The following is a 17,767-nucleotide window of genomic DNA, read 5'->3' as shown; positions in this document are numbered from 1 at the left end:
GAGATTATGTCCTTCCCATAAGAGGTTACTTCAAGGAAAAGCAATATTGTTGTATGTAGTTAACAATGGTCAATGTTTTTTTTTTAATTTTTTTATTTAGTAAATATAAATTTTCAAAGTACAGTTAATGGATTACAATGGCTCCCCACCCCCAATTTCCCTCCCACTCACACCCCTCCCATCTCCCACTCCCTCTCCCATTTATGGTCAATGTTTTAGTAGAGCAGTGCCCTTGGAGTTATTCTCACATGTGAGACTGTACTACTTTAAAGAATAGCTGTTTTGCAATTTTGTTGACCCACCTCCCTATCAAACCTTAAAGAAAAAGGAACTCTTACTGCAGTCAAAAATAAATAAATAAATAAATAAATGGAAGCAGCTATTTCAAGCAGTTGATGCTTGAAGATTTAGAAGAAACAGTGACTGCTCTTGCATGTTTCCTCCTGGATTTGATTCAAAATGTACCTTTATGAAAGAAGAAAAATGGCTCTTGACAATAAGTGGACACTGAGGGTCAGGTATGAAAGGAGATACTTTCAAAGGAAGAAAGAGAAGATAAAGAAATATATGAGTAAGACTGTAAATCCCACCAGCTTCACAGCTCTGTCAAATATCTTTCACTTTGCAACAACCAACAAACATGGTAGACATGGCATTTTTTTTTTTTTTGCACAGAGAACACATTAATGGACATTTTACTTTATTTTACCATCTCTTCTTCAAATAATTCATTCATTGCTATATTAGTAGTGCTATATTTATTTAGTATAAAAGAGTGTTATCATCCCTTGGCTTTTTAAAAAAGATTTATTTATGTGAAAGGCAGAGTTATAGAACTGAGGATGAGGTGGGGATCTTCCATCCATTGGTTCACTCCCCAAATGGTCACAATATTTGGGGCTGGGCCAGAGCAAAGCCAGGAACCTGGAACTCCATCCAGGTCTCCCACATGGGTAGCAGGAGCCCAAACACATGGGCCATCTTTTGCTGCTTTCCCAGGCACATTAACAGGGAACTGAATTGGAAGTGGAACAGCCACGATTTGAACTGGTGTCCATATGGGATTCCAACATTTCAGGCAGTGGCTTAACCCACTGTGCCACAATGTCAGTCCATTTACTTGATTAAAAGAATAATTTAAAATTTTAATTAGTTTTTAACAGTTCAATGTCTTTGTAGATATAATTCTAATATTATAATGATATTCCCACTCTCCCTCTCCCTTTCTTCTGCCTACCCTCTTTCCTCCCTCCCTTTTTTTTTTTAGGTTTTGAGATAACATATTTTAAATTTATTTTACAGCTAAAAGGATTAATACTTCACCAAATAAGAAGTTTAACAAATAAAAAGGAAAAAGACTCTAGTTCAGTAGGAATATAGACAATATATAAAACATAACTGAATGGATAAAGGACCATTTCACTCATATATAGTAAATTTTAAAGTAATCACAGATCATTAAAACTATAGTAATATAACACTCTTAAGAAATACTGTAATAATAAGCTTTGGGATGAGTTCTTAGTGACTTCAAAATTTTGTAATCTTAGGAATACTCAAGGATAATCGCGTACACTGGTTCCACCGCTGAGCAGAGTGGCTGGCTCAGCTGTGTAGTTCCCTCTGACATGATGACCTTTTGATGGCTGGTTTCTCAACAATGGTCTTTGGGTGGCACGTGCAGAGTTCTGAATTGGACAGTCTTGCTTGGGAGATTTAAAAACTGATTAACTATTCAGTTTTAAATTAGGAAGCTCCCCAAACTTCCCCCAACTAATTTGACTAGATATATCTTGAATGTTACGAAAATTCCAGATACAGCAGGGCACAAGTGTTCAGCTACTGACATGTTAAACTGAGAACAGAGGCTCCCTAAGAATGTTGTGGAGGAGTTATCTGTGAGTGGAGAGAGTTTCACCAGATTGTCTATAAAATTTCTCTTGTACTAAAATTATATCATTTAGTGACTTTCCAAAGTAAGTGAATGCAATACCAGGGTCACATTCATTGCTTTTGCCATGACTTCATTAAATTCTTTTAACAATAGTTTGAATCTGTGTTAAGGACTTAGTTGGTATTTAAAAGGAAAAGTGACTTCATTTTGTTATAAGTGGTACTTGCACATTTAATCGGCTGCCTGCTATAAAAAGAATCTGCTACTCAAAAACTTCTTCCCTTTCTCCCCAGCCATACAAATGTTTTATATTCCATAGCTAGTTGACGTTCTGGCATCCAAAGGTGACCTCTGTTAACACCAGGCCCTCTGGCCTGCGGCAAAAAGGATGAGTCAGATGGTTCAATGTTCCTCTTTGGGGATCCTACATAGAAAGCAATGAGTGAGTATTTTTCATCCAAGAACATAAGAGATAAGCAGCAGCCTACAATGCTAAGCCATTTTAATGGTGGAATTCTATAGAGCACACCCACTAACACTTGCTTTTGAAGAGCTGAGAGCTACTTTAAAGTCAGCAATACCACCAAAAAAAGCCTATTTCCAATCCTGATTTTGGGTTTCCATGATTTTCCCACGGGAAAACATGAATTTCTGCTTTTAGAACTGTCGTGAGGGATGAGATGACTTTAAGAGTCATCTTCAAATGTGTAGTCACTCTTCCTGTAAATGGTGGCCTCAATACTCCTTCCCTTGAGTACCAGTTGGCCTAGAGAATGGCTTCTAAGAACCAAATGTGACTGAAAGGATGCTGAGCAATTTCTGAAGGTAAGTCATAAAGGCAATACAGCTTTCACGTGGATCTCCCTCCTGGGACATGTATCTTTGGAGACTTGAACCATTTTGTTAAGTGGTGGAAATCATGTGGTAGGAGAGTAGAAGAAGGGAGGGAGGAAGGGGGAGAGGGAGAGGAGAGTAAGAGAGAAAGAGAGAGAGAGGGAGAGAGTGACAGAGAGAGAGAGAGAGAGAGACTGACTAAGGCCTCTAACTCTGAGTTTTCCTAGTCCAGACACTAGATATAAGTGAGCAAACGTTGAGCCACAGTGAACCCTGTGGGTTCCCCAGGGCATCTGTGGCCCTTGTAGGGGTGGTGGCCCCCCGTGTGGCTGGGTGGTTGATTTGTGGCCGTGCTGTGAGTTGGTCAGCACAAGTCCCTGCTCGTCACACAGGAACGCGATGCCGGTGTCACTGGTCTGGTCATGCCCGGCTGCAGCCCCCTGTGCCTCTGTGTCGTGGAGTTTTGAGCTGCCCCAGCTTTCTATGGAACAGAAGCAAATTGCCCTGAGCTCTAAATCATAGATTTGGGAGCAGATCTAAGGTGTTGTTACCTTAAGCCACAAAGTTTCAGAATGGTTTATTACACAGCTATAGTAATGGAAATAGGAGGGAAAACTGAGTAACAAGAAATAAGAAACTCATACACTTCCAAAAAGTGAAGAAATGTATATAACCAAAAGAACTGAAAACCTAAACTTGAATAGAGAATTAAATATCTATGTGCATCACAGCATTATACACAATAGCCAAAGATGGGAACAACCCAAACGTCCATATACAGAGTGTGCAAGGAAAGACAAAATGTGGTAATTAAATACAGTGGGAATATTATTTAGTAACAAGAAGGAATGACTTCCAATACCTGGCACAGCCTAGATAACATTATGCTAAGTGAGATAAGCCAGACACAAAAGGACAAATAGTGCAGGACTCCACTTACGTGCAGTATCTAAGGTCTGAAGAGACAGAGTTACCAGGGGCTGCAGGGAGAGAGGAATGGGAAGTGATTATTTAATGGTTACAGGGTTTTTAGTACAATGGAAAAGAAGGCGGAGATTCATGTAGTGACCAGCATGTTGGGAGCAGAAGAATTAAAGAGGAAAGCAAATGCCAATATTGGATGCTTGGGTGATGGGGAAATAATGACACCAGTGAGAAAGACACCCAATTTTTACAAAAATCGATCTGTTTTCACTTTGATGAGGGAATGGTTGATTTGCAACGTATGTGCAGAAATACATTTCACCTAGAAAACTGTAGTGATAAACTCCTCAGAGAGTGGTCAGCTTTGTGTGCAGTAGGATGGGAGAAGGAGAGGAGCTGAGGATGGGTCAAGAAAGTGAAAACCATGAATGTGGGAGTAAAATTCCCAACGTGATGTCATTAAATTCTGGATCTTCAGTCATCATATCTGTGTAGAGTGGAAGACCATCAACATTTCCCCGCCATGACACTGACATTTGGTGCGGCATGAAAAGAAGGTCCGAGAAGCCAAATCAGGAAAATGCATTTCTTCAGGCTTTTGGATGGAGTAGTTTCAAGGCCTTGGGACTTCAATGAAGATGGTGATGGCTGGCTGTGCCATACCTGGGGAGAAGGGACTGGGTACTGCCTGAGACCTGCAGCTGAAGAAACCACACTTCCCTACTAGTAAAGGGAACACAACAACAAGAAAGTATTAGGGCAGGACAAGTACTTGGAAGGGCATGAAGATACTGTCTGGAAGGTCCAGACAGCCCAAGGCCTCCGAGCATTTCTTAGGAAGAAAGACAGGTGGTTTTCTTCCCTCATGCCCTGGGGCTAGAACAGGTATTGCTACCTATTAACAGATGAAGTACGAGTGCTGGAGGATGGAATCAGGTTACAAATTCTAATACCAGGCCAGTGCCATGGCTCACTAGGCTAATCCTCCGCCTGTGGCGCCAGCACACCAGGTTCTAGTCCCAGTTGAGGCACTGGATTCTGTCCCAGTTGCTCCTCTTCCAGTCCAGCTCTCTGCTGTGGCCCGGGAGTGCAGTGGAGGATGGCCCAGGTGCTTGGGCCCTGCACCCGCATGGGAGATGAGGAGGAAGCACCTGGCTCCTGGCTTCGGATCTGTGCAGTGCCAGCCGTAGAGTCCATTTGGGGGTGAAACAACGGAAGGAAGACCTTTCTCTCTGTCTCTCTCTCTGTCTCTCTCTCTCTCTCTCTCTCTCTCTCACTGTCTAACTCTGCCTGTCAATAGATAGATAGATAGATAAAAAATAAAACAAAAATCACAAATTTTAATACCACGACAAAACAAAATATGATGTCTAATGTGAAATAACTTTAATAGGGTCATAGCTAAGTACCTGTATTTTAATTTAAAAAAATAGCTACTATTGAGATAGGTGTAATATGGTTTAACTAAAACTCTTTTTTTTTTTTTTTGACAGGCAGAGTGGACAGTGAGAGAGAGAGAGAGAGAGAGAAAGGTCTTCCTTTGCCGTTGGTTCACCCTCCAATGGCCGCCATGGCCGGTGCGCTGCGGCCGGCGCACCGCGCTCATCTGATGGCAGGAGCCAGGTACTTATCCTGGTCTCCCATGGGGTGCAGGGCCCAAGCACTTGGGCCATCCTCCACTGCACTCCCTGGCCACAGCAGAGAGCTGGCCTGGAAGAGGGGCAACCGGGACAGAATCCGGTGTCCCGACCGGGACTAGAACCCAGTGTGCCGACACCGCAAGGCGGAGGATTAGCCTAGTGAGCTGCGGCGCCGGCCAACTAAAACTCTTTAAGACAGAAATTAGGGGGCTTTGGTTACTTGTTAGTTTAATATGTCATTAACTTCTTTTTTGGTAAATTTGTATCTATTTTTCTTTTATTTGAGAGGCAGACAGAGACATTCGTCTCTTCCTTCTGTTGGTTCATTCCCCAGATGCCTCATACAGCTGAAGCTGAACCAGGACAAAGCCAAGAGCCAGGGACTCAATCCAGTCCTTCTATGCGGATGTCAGGGACTCAGTTACTTGAGCCATCACTTGTTGCCTCCCAGGATGTGCATTAGCAGGAAGCTGAGGTCAGGAGCAGAGGTGGGACTGAACCTAGCCACTGATATGGAATGTGGGTGTCCCAAGCGGCATCTGAAGTCACTGCCCCAAATGCTCACTCCCATTAATTTCTTTGAGTCACCACGCAACTTTTCAAAAATCCGGAAGTGTGTTTGTGTGTGTGTTTGTGTGCACAGACTTTGAAACCTGAGCTACATGATCAGAATGGTGTGAAGATGGCAAGGCATTCACTACAACTCTAAAGCTTGAAGGTCCTCAGGGAAATGGACAGCCAGTGCGTTCACATTTTGGGAGAATTTCATGCAGCCTCGGATTTCAGCATGAAGCTGCTCTCCTTGCACATTCTAGCACTTGCTTTGGGAGTGTGCCTTTTAAATCTCTGGGTCATGTGCAGTCATCACATCTGCTTAATTCTGATGGTGATTCATGAACCTGAGATGAGATAAATATCACTAGGAGACCGCTTGGGTGCTGAATTAGTGGACTTCAGGAGAGAGATTCTACAATTTTTCTACTTAACTGCTTTGTGAAAGAAAACCATTATAGCAGCAATGCTGTTTCCTATGCTTTTGCATTTTTCTACTCAGATATAATATTGTGTTATCTTAGACCATCCCTAATGAGATGTGGATTAGCTTGCTGCCTGTTTTCTTACCATGATGCTTCATCTATCTGAACTCTGTTTTTTTTTTTAACTTTTATTTAATGAATATAAATTTCCAACGTACGGCTTATAGATTACAATGGCTTCCCCCCCCCCCCATAACGTCCCTCCCACCCGCAACCCTCTCCTTTCCCACTCCCTCTCCCCTTCCATTCACATGAAGATTCATTTTCGATTCTCTTTATATACAGAAGATCAGTTTAGCATACATTAAGTAAAGATTTCAACAGTTTGCTCCCACACCGAAACATAAAGTGAAAAATAATAGATGATTTTTTAAAAGATGATGAAATCAGATCAGACCTATTGTCACGTTTAATCCCAGTGTGAACTCTGTTTTCAGATATACATCTTCTCCCTTCTCTAGCATAATTAGAGTTACCATGTTATTCCACATGTGTATCAACTAAATTGAAAATTAAAAATCTGAGGTAAGGTTTCCTCTCCATCTCCCAAGCACACTTCTCACTCAGTATGCTCAATTACACTGAAGACAAAGGTTTGAGAATGGAGACTCAGATGAGCTTTTGCCTTGAGACTGGCTCTGATTTCAGTCTTATGTTCTGGAGCACAGCAATAAAGAAAATATACAAAAAACACAACCTCATGGAACTTATAACCTATCAGAGTGTTAAGACAAAAGAAAAGACTTAGCTTCTCAGACATTGCTAAGTGCAATGGAGTAAAACACAAGCAGGGTTTGTTCCCATTTTGTATTAGGTTGTGAGAGAAGGCTTTACTGACAAAGTAGCTTTGGAACACAGACCCGCAGGATGGCACAGGACAAGCTGCCCAGAGATGTGAGAGAAAAATTATTCCAAGCAGAGAAAATAGCAAGTATAAGGGCCCTGTGGCTGCAGTGTTCCATTGCATCCCAAGATCTGCAAGGTGGATTTGACACTTAAGCAGAATGAGAATGGTGGAGAGCAGCAGATGAGGTCAGGGACAGCAGGAGGGAAGATCAATATGAGGACTTGGGCTGGCATCTTCCCGGGAGAGGATACCAACAGAGGGTTGGAGCCTAAGTGTGGCTTGTTCTGCTGCATTATAATGGGCTCCTGCTGGCTGTGTAGTACGAGCAGCCTGTAGAGGAAGGAACAGCAGAAACAGAATGGCTTCTAGGTGGCTTCTGCAACAATGCAGGCAAGAGACAGTGGTGGCTTGGAACAGGCATCTTTTGACAGAAGGGACAAGGATGATTACTTTATAGATGCACTTTGAAGGTATACCTATCTAATTTGCTGATGGACTAAAGTAGGACAGTAGAGAAAGGGAGATGTCAAGAATGACTTCAAGGTCTTTGGTTTGAATAACAGAAGGACAAAGTCGTCTGAAATGGGGAAAGATGTGGAGAAGAAGGTTTGTGGGTGAGGGAAATCGGAAAGTTCAGCCTTATATATGTTAAGTTTGAGATGACTACTAGCCATTCACCTGAAAATCAGGTGGACATTAGGACAAAGAAGTCTGGATTTGTGGTGCTGCGGCTCACTAGGCTAATTCTCCACCTTGCAGTGCCGGCACATCGGGTTCTAGTTCCGGTCGGGACACCGGATTCTGTCCCGGTTGCCCCTCTTCCAAGCCAGCTCTCTGCTGTGGCCAGGGAGTGCAGTGGAGGATGGCCCAAGTGCTTGGGCCCTGCACCCCATGGGAGACCAGGATAAGTACCTGGCTCCTGCCATCGGATCAGCACCGTGCGCCGGCCGTAGCGCACCGGCTGCGGCAGCCATTGGAGGGTGAACCAACGGCAAAAAGGAAGACCTTTCTCTCTCTCTCTCACTGTCCACTCTGCCTGTCAAAAAAAAAAAAAAAGAAAAAAAAAAAAAAAGAAAGAATTACCAATAGATGATAGGAGCAGGACTATACTAACAGTTCAATAATGTAGCTTTGTTCTTGCCCTTGGCCCCTGGTATAATGTTGCTACACACAGAGTAAGAACTGTAGGATACCAAAATGTGGAGTTGGGAGGGAGATAATTTTCACTGTATTTGCCTACTGTAGATCCTTCTTATGACATATGATTGTGTTTACTTCTGCACATACTGTTCTGGTGGTTTCTATTTTCAGAATCACTTCAAAAATAAATCCTGCTTACTTTGGGCTTTTGTTCTCTTTCTTCAAGGTTTATTATAGAATATTCTTTAGGTTCAGGAATATTTCCCTTTCAGTGTTTCTCACAATCTGATAGAGATAATTTCTACACTTAGAACAATAATATACATAACAGATGTCATAGTCACATTCGATTTTTGTTAGATTATTTGCCAACTCATCTTCATTTCTTTTCCTCTGTAAGTCTTGAGGGTGATCTCTCTCCATCACTTCCAGCTACATGTACACTCCTTTGGAGAATCATTTTAATATCCTAGAATAAGATTCAAAGGAAAGTTACAAGTATTAATAAACAACTCAAGATTAATTATTACAACATTATGACAGTGATTAAACAATACTTTTTTTTCCTTAAGAAGAATTATTCTCCATTTAATTTGAATCCCATGTTGCAATTCACTAGTTGTACCTTTGGAAAGATATCTAAGAACTTGGATTCTCAGTTTCCTTACTTACTAATGGAGTTGTCATATCAGATTAAATAATGTTTCTAAAATCAATTACCCAGACTGTGGCATACAATGGGCAAAACAGAAGATTATTTCCCTATTAAAGAGTAAAAAGCAGTGTTCATTTCCTATTAAATATTTGTAGAAGTTTTGGGGGATTGTTTCATTCCTCCATTAAAAAATCTTTTATAAGATTTATTCTATTTATTTGAAAGGCAGAGTGACAGAGAGGGAAACACATAGAGAGATCTCATCCACTGTTTCTCTACCCAAATGGCTGTGAGAGCCTGGGCTGGGCCAGGCTGAAGCCAGGAGTCAGGAGCTTCATCCGAGTCTCCCACATAGGTATCAGAAGCCTGAGCATTTGGACCGTCTTCTGCTCTTTTTCAAGGTGCATTAACAGGGAGCTGGATCAGGAGTAGCCAGAACTCAAACCATTGTTCACATGGGAAGCAAACTTCGCAGGCGGTAGGTTAACCCACTACACCACATCACTGGCACCCTCCATTACTTTTTAATATCTAGGATTATTGAATATTATGGAATGGTGTGCTTTTCATCCATTTAAAATATCTACTCATCTTATACCTTAAGTCACAGATTAAAAAAAAAAAACAAATTGTACATCAATAGTCAGGACAAGAGCTGATCAAGTCACTGTTTCTCATAGTGTCCATTTCACTTCAACAGGTTTCCTCTTTGGTGCTCAGTTAGTTGTCACCAATCAGGGAGAACATATGATATTTGTCCCTTTGGGACTGGCTTAATTCACTCAGCATAATGTTTTCCAGATTCCTCCATTTTGTTGCAAATGACCGGATTTCATTGTTTTTTGACTGCTGTATAGTATTCTATAGAGTACATGTCCCATAATTTCTCTATCCAGTCTACTGTTGATGGGCATTTGGGTTGGTTCCAGGTCTTAGCTATTGTGAATTGAGCTACAATAAACATTAATGTGCAGACAGCTTTTGTGTTTGCCAATTTAATTTCCTTTGGGTAAATTCCAAGGAGTGGGATGGCTGGGTTGTATGGTAGGGTTATATTCAGGTTTCTGAGGAATCTCCAGACTGACTTCCATAGTGGCTTGACCAGTTTGCATTCCCACCAACAGTGGGTTAGTGTCCCTTTTTCCCCACATCCTCTCCAGCATCTATTGTTGGTAGATTTCTGAATGTGAACCATTCTAACTGGGGTGAGGTGAAACCTCATTGTGGTTTTGATTTGCATTTCCCTGATTGCTAGTGATCCTGAAGATTTTTTCATGTGTCTGTTAGCCATTTGGACTTCCTCTTTTGAAAAATGTCTATTGTGGTCCTTGGCCCATCTCTTAAGTGGGTTGTTTGTTTTGATGTTGTGGAGCTTCTTGATTTCTTTGTAGATTCTGGTTATCAACCCTTTATCTGTTGCATAGTTTGCAAATATTTTTTCCCATTCTGTCAGTTGCCTCTTCACTTTTCTGACTGTATCTTTTGAAGTACAGAAACTTCTCAATTTGATGGAATCCCAAATGTTAATTTTGGCGTTGACTGCCTGTGCTTCTGGGGTCTTTCCCAAGAAGTCTTTGCCGTACAATGTAATACTTTATCCATTTTAGTATTTTTTTTTTTGTTCTAGTACTATTGGTTGAACTCTGTAATTAACACACAATTATTCTTAGGTGTTTAAAATTTAACTGAAAAGTGATCCCTGTTAAATATGAGTGGGAATAAGAGAGGGAGGGGATGTACAATTTGGGACATGCTCAATCGGACTTGCCCCAAATCGTGGAGTCAGAAACATGCCAGGGGATTCCAATACAATCCCATCAAGGTGGCATGTACCAGTGCCATCTCACTAGTCCAAGTGATCAATTTCAGTTCACAATTGATCACACTGATAGGTCTAAGAGTCAAAGGGATCACACAAACAAGACTAGTGTTTGCTAATACTAACTGATAGAATCAAAAAGGGAGAGAACAATCCAACATGGTAAGCAGGATACACAGCAGACTCAGAATGGCAGATGTCCTAAACAGCACTCTGGCCTCAGAATCAGCCCTTAAGGCATTCGGATCTGGCTGAAGAGCCTATGAGAGTATTTTAGGCATGGAAAACCAAGACACTCTGGGAAAAAAAAAAAAAAACTAAATGAAAGATCTCTGAGTGAGATCCCAGTGGAGAGAACAGGGCCATCAAAGAAGGAGGTACCTTTCTCTGAAGGGAGGAGAGAACTTCCACTTTGACTATGACCCTGTTAGAATAAGATCAAAGTCGGCAAAGTCAAAAGGCTTCCATAGCCTTGGCAACTCAAGACTAGAGCCTAGGGAGATTACTGACGCCATAAACAAGAGTGTCAATTTATTAAGTCAACAACAGGAGTCACTGTGTACTTACTTCTCATGGGGGATCTGTCCTTAATGTGTTGCCCAAAGTGAAGTAATGCTATAACTAGTACTGAAACAGTATTTTATACTTTGTGTTTCTGTGTGGGTGCAAACTGATGAAATCTTTACTTAATATATACTGAATCGATATTCTGTATATAAAGATAATTGAAAATGAATCTTGATATGAATGGAATGGGAGAGGGAGCGGGAGATGGGAGGGGTGTGAGTGGGAGGGAAGGTATGGGGGGGAGCCATTGTAATCCATAAACTGTACTTTGGAAATTTATATTTGCTAAATAAAAGTTAAAAAAAAATAAAAAAAAAATTGAAAATATTATACTGGCAGTTGTCACTCTCTCCCTGGCATGCTTTTCTGCTGCTTCTTTGCAGTGTTGTCCTGAAAATTTAACTTTGGTCACTTCTTCGTAAGTGTCTTTTTTTGGTTAAGAGCATTGCCTTCCCCTGTGGGCACTGGTTTGTGTCCTTGCTGCTCCTCTTCTGGTTCAACTCTCTGCTTATGGCCTGCGAAAGCAGTGGAAGATGGCACAAGTGCTTGGGCCCCTCAACCTGTGCTGGCGACCCAAAAGAAGCTCTTGGCTTCAGATAGAGCCAGCTCCAGTGTATGGAAGATCTCTCTCTCTCTCTCTCTCTCTCTGTCTCTTCCTCTCTCTACCTGTAACTCTTTCAAATAAATAAAATAAATCTCAAGTAAATAAATAAATTAAAAAACAACACACACACATACACAAGAAAATATAAGAAAATATTATACTGTGGAAGAGGTATTAATGTGAAAAATGTAGAACTGCATTTAGGTAATTTTTGATTTTCTTGATTTCACAAATATTAGGACTTTTCTTAAGAATATAAATGACTTTTCTTCAGAGTTGAGTTCCAAGGGTTTCAGTTTGCTTGTAGTCATTTTGTTACTCAGGGAGACATGAGTTAGTTCACTCTCTGAGTTGCCCCTTGCTGACTGATATACACATTGTTTTTCAGTCACTGTCAGGAATCATTGTGAATCACTTTCTTAGGGACCTTCTTACCTGAAAACACAGACCTCCTAGAGCCAAAAATTGACCCGAGTGAATCACAAGTGGCAGAGAATAGCTGTTCCCACTGACTCTCCTGCTTCTACCCACTACAACTCTAAATAATAGGTCTGCTTTGAATACCATGTTTTCAATAATTATGTTGACCACTGAGTGTTAATTTGTGATTAAGGAATAAGGTGACCTGTAATTATCTGATACTTCATAGTGTAAGCACCACATATATTTAAACTAGCTTTGGCTCAATTTATAGCTGAATCAAGGGCAATAATTTTCAGTAGCAATAAATAAGGAAAAGCATGAGAGCAGAAAATGTTTGACATAGGTGCTTGGAAGACACAAAGTACTGAAGCAGTCATTATCACTCATCATGAAGTTAAAGGAGAAGGTTGCAGAATATTTTAAAGTCAGATACTAAAAGACAAAGTGTGATGGAAGATTCTTTAATGTCACATTTGTGATTATCAATGTTACCCTAATGTAATTGGGTTCTGATTCATTTATTTATAAGATATGCTTCTGTTACCTTCTTATTTTACAAGATTGAAATTCTACAAGATTTCTTGCTATCTACTATTGAACATAAACCTTATTCATAAGGTGATATGCTTGGCTTACAGGGTTAACAAAATAAAACTTCACTTATTCAGCATGTATTCATCATGACTGCCTACATTTATTAGGTCAGAGAAAAATGCTGTTCACTTACATTTGTAAATATATTTGTCACAAGTGTCGCTCCCCCTCTTCATGGAGGAGCAGCACAGGACCCTGCGCTGTTCTTTCGTCTGCTCGGCCCTCCCCGGGTTTGCTGCTGGTTCTTCCCGGGTTGGCTACCGACCCTTCCACCTCCGTGGAAGGGCGGTTCCCCCTGGCCACTTTCCCCACTTCTGCGGGGGAGCGGCACACCGCCGGCCGGCTCTCTCGGGGGCTGCACAGGTGTTCCTTCAGATAGATGTTCCCCTTAGATGTTCCTGGTGCATGTCGTCTCTCTCCTCCTTTATAGTCCTCCTCCGCCAATCCCAACTCGGCTGCCCACACGCCGAGTACGCTGCTCTCCTCCAATCAGGAGCAGGATCAGCTCCTGGAGGTCATCACTCAAGTTGGCAAGAGGCAGCTGCGTAGAAGCTGTTTTCTCCTCTCCCAGCGCCATATTGTGGGAGAGCAGATGCATAGAATAAGTCTTAATTCCAGTAACTTAGTCTAGTCCGAGTTGCTCCCCACAGATCCCCCTTTCTTTTTATTTTTTGGTGTTGATACGCGCCTGTCTTTGGTGCCCCGCGGCACACACTCTGCTCTGCTTGCTAGAGTTGCCCACAGGTGCTTACAAGCCCTATTAATCAGGCAAACCAAATCCGGGTCCTCTCTTCGCCATGTTGTGAGGAGGTTTTTAGGCGCTGATGCGTGCCTGTGTTCGGTGCCCTGCAGCGCATGCTCTGCTCTGCTAGAACTGCCTGCAGGTGCTTATTGCCTAATCAGGCAGACCGAATCCAAGCCTTCTCATTGCGGTATTGTGGGGAGACTTATTGATGTTAATTCGTGCCTGTCTTCGGTGACCTGCGGCGCATAAGCTGCTAGCCGCCCGCAGGTGCTCACCACCTCCCTAATCAGGCAGACCGAATCCAAGCTCTCTCATTGCCATGTTGATGGGAGGCCTTATTTTTCTCTATTTCTCTATCTCCGGGCATTCCTATTTCTCCTATTTTACTTCTATCTACCAGCATTCCTATTTCTCTCATTTTACTTCTAAACTTCTGTTTCTCTTATCCCTGCGGCTTCCCGGCGCCTGCCCCGAGGCTGCTTCTCGGCGGCTTCCCAGCTCTGAGCCGCTTCAGCCCGCGCTTCTCTCATCTGCGCTGCTTCCCGGCGCCCGCCCTGCGGCGGGCTCCCGGCTCTGCGCGGCTCGGCTTCGCGCGCACACTCCGCGGTTTCCACGCCCTTCACGCCCACACCACGGCCTCGCGCCAGCCCTGTGTTCCCTATCTATTCACGCCCCGTGCTCTCTCTGCACGCGGCGGCTTCCGTGAATCACACAGCGTAGCTTACGTTTCCGCCACCACCGGTATTCAGTCCAAGTTCCCCGGACTAACCTGGCGAATTCCAAACTGGCGGCCCACGTCTCTGCCTCTGGTTCCAGATTTTCGCCTTTTGCTCCCCGGGCTGACTTGAAGAATTCCAAGCTGGCTTACGTCTCCGCCTCGGCCTGCACTCGCGGCTTCATCCTCCCTAACATTTTTCTCTACCCGGTATGTTTCCCTAAGTTTTCTTCCAACAATATTCCTCCCTCATTTCTCCTGGCCTCTCCCCACAGTCCGTATCCAAGTCTAAGTTTCTTATAGGTTTCACTTTCACTTTCAACCTGCAGCCCGTATCTGAGTCTAAGTTTCTTCTTGCTTTCACTTTAAATCCTAACTTCTTTCCCACAGTCCGTATCCGAGTCTATGCCTAGGCTTTCGATAGCTTCTTCCGGCACCTTTTCCGTCCAGCTTTCCCCTACGCTCTTTGCTAGTCTCTCTCTCCGGTATTTTCCCACTTCTTCCCGTTTCTTCCCTCCTAGGTTTCCTATCCGAGTCACGGCACCATTATGTTGCTCCCGTCTTCGTGGAGGAACGACACAGGACCCTGCGCTGTTCTTTCGTCTGCTCGGCCCTCCCCGGGTTTGCTGCTGGTTCTTCCCGGGTTGGCTGCCGACCCTTCCACCTCCGTGGAAGGGCGGTTCCCCCTGGCCACTTTCCCCACTTCTGCGGGGGAGCGGCACACCGCCGGCCGGCTCTCTCGGGGGCTGCACAGGTGTTCCTTCAGATAGATGTTCCCCTTAGATGTTCCTGGTGCATGTCATCTCTCTCCTCCTTTATAGTCCTCTTCCGCCAATCCCAACTCGGCTGCCCACACGCCGAGTATGCTGCTCTCCTCCAATCAGGAGCAGGATCAGCTCCTGGAGGTCATCACTCAAGTTGGCAAGAGGCAGCTGCGTAGAAGCTGTTTTCTCCTCTCCCAGCGCCATATTGTGGGAGAGCAGATGCATAGAATAAGTCTTAATTTCAGTAACTTAGTCTAGTCCGAGTTGCTCCCCACAATAAGGATTTGACTTCACTTACTACGAAGTCAATCATAGTATCTTCATTGATCTTACATATAATCAAATAATTTTCTTAATAAAATTAGGGTTTTCATCATGAAAGGGTATTGTATTTTATCAAATGCTTTCTCTGCATCTATTGAGATAATCATATGGTTTTTCTTCCTCAGTCTGTTAATGTGGTATATCACATTGATTTGCGAACATTGAACCATCCCTGCATACCAGGGATAAATACCACTTGTTCTGGGAGGATGATCTTTCTGATGTGTTGTTGCATTCTATTGGCCAGTATTTTATTGAGGATTTTTACATCTATGTGCATCAGGGATATTGGTCTGTAATTCTCTTTCAAAGCTGCATCTTTTCCTGGCTTAGGAATTGAGATGCTGGCTTCCTAGAAAGAATTTGGGAGGATTCCCTCTTTTTTGATTGTTCTGAATTGGTTGAGAAGAATTGGAGTTAGTTCTTCTTTAAATGTCTGGTAGAACTCAGCAGTGAATCCATCTGGTCCTGGGCTTTTCTTTGTTGGGAGGGCCTTTATTACTGTTTCAATTTCTGTCTCAGTTATGGGTCTGTTTAGGTGTTCTATGTCTTCCTGGTTCAATTTAGGTAGGTTTCATGTGTCCAGGAATCTATCCATTTTTGATAGATTTCCCTGTTTGCTGGCATAAAAATCCTTGTAGTAATTTCTGATGATTCTTTTTATTTCTGTGGTGTCTGTTGTTACATTTCCTTTTTCATCTCTGATTTTATTGATTTGGGTCTTTTCTCTTCTTTATTAATTAGTTAGTTGGGCCAGTGGGGTGTCAATTTTGTTTATTTTTTCAAAAAACCAGCTCCTCGTTTGGCTGATTTTTTTGTAATTTTTTTTGGATTCAATCCTATTGCTTTCTTCTCTGATTTTAATTATTTCTCTTCTCCTACTAGATTTGCAGTTTTTCTAGATCTTTGAGATGCATTGAAAGCTTATTTATTTGGTGCCTTTCCAATTTCTTGATGTAGGCACTGATTGCTATAAACTTTCCTCTTAACACTCCTTTTGCTGTATCCCATAAGTTTTGGTATGATGTGCTCATTTACTTCCAGAAAGTTTTTGATTTCTCTTTTGATTTCTTCTATGACCCAGTGTTCATTCAGGAGCATGTTGTTCAATCTCCATGTATTTGCATATGCTCTAGGGATTCCTGAGTTGCTAATTTCCAACTTCATTCCCCTATGGTGTGAGAAGCTGAATTGTATGATTCTAATTCTTTTGAATTTGCTGAGACTTGCTTTATGGCCTACTATGTGGTCAATCCTAGAGTAGGTTCCATATATTGCTGAGAAGAATGTGTATTCTTCAAGTGAAGGGTGAAATGTTCTGTAGATATCTGTTAGATCCATTTGGGCTATACTGTTGTTTAAATCTACTGTTTTCTTGTTGATCTTCTGTCCGGTTAATCTGTCTATTTCTGAGAGTGGAGTTACAAAGTCCCCAGTACTATTGTATTGGAGTCTAAGTCTCCCTTTAAGTCCCTTAACACATCTTTTAAATAAACCAGTGCCCTGTTATTAGGTGCATATACATTGATAATCATTACATCTTCCTGTTGAATTGATCCCTTAATCATTATATAGTGCCCTTCTTTGTCTCTCTTAACAGTTTTTGTGAACATTCCTCAATACAATCAAAGCAATTTATGAAAAACCCATCACCAGCATCCTATTGAATGGGGAAAAGTTGGAAGCATTTCCACTGAGATCTGGTACCAGACAGGGATGCCGACTCTCACCACTGCTATTCAACATAGTTCTGGAAGTTTTAGCCAGAGCTATTAGGCAAGAAAAAGCAATTAAAGGGATACAAATTGGGAAGGAAGAACTCAAACTATTCCTCTTTGCAGATGATATGATTCTTTACTTAGGGGACCCCAAGAACTCTACTAAGAGACTATTGGAACTCATAGAAGAGTTTGGCAAAATAGCAGAATATAAAATCAATGCACAAAAATCAACATCCTTTGTATACACAGGCAATGCCATGGCTGAGAAAGAACTGCTAAGATCAATCCCATTCACAATAGCCACAAAAACAATCAAATACCTTGGAATAAACTTAACCAAGGATGTTAAAGATCTCTACAATGAAAATTACAAAATCTTAAAGAAAGAAATAGAAGAGGATACCAAAAAATGGAAAAATCTTCCATGCTCATGGATTGGAAGAATCAATATCATCAAAATGTCCATTCTCCCAAAAGCAATTTATAAATTCAATGGAATACCAATCAAAATACCAAAGAC

At 42.1% G+C, this 17,767-nt stretch overlaps 1 protein-coding gene across 4 annotated transcripts in view; it reads right to left on the bottom strand.

Moving 5' to 3' along the window:
* Nucleotides 1-8,229: 8,229 nt before the first annotated feature.
* The window catches only part of SPEF2 (sperm flagellar 2), a 210,962-nt gene continuing 201,424 nt past the window's right edge, over nucleotides 8,230-17,767 (bottom strand). Inside the window, exon 33 of one of the 4 annotated variants that reach the window (XM_051853824.2) lies at nucleotides 8,230-8,785. In XM_051853824.2, the coding sequence (XP_051709784.2) occupies nucleotides 8,696-8,785 (90 nt within the window). In that variant the 3' untranslated portion in view covers nucleotides 8,230-8,695. The remainder of the gene's footprint in view (nucleotides 8,786-17,767) is intronic. The other 3 variants (XM_008262116.4, XM_051853821.2, XM_008262114.4) reach the window with 3 other exon arrangements.

This window comes from Oryctolagus cuniculus, chromosome 14, assembly GCF_964237555.1.
Source record: "Oryctolagus cuniculus chromosome 14, mOryCun1.1, whole genome shotgun sequence".
NCBI lineage: Eukaryota > Metazoa > Chordata > Mammalia > Lagomorpha > Leporidae > Oryctolagus > Oryctolagus cuniculus.
This window is presented reverse-complemented; position numbering and strand designations above follow the sequence as displayed.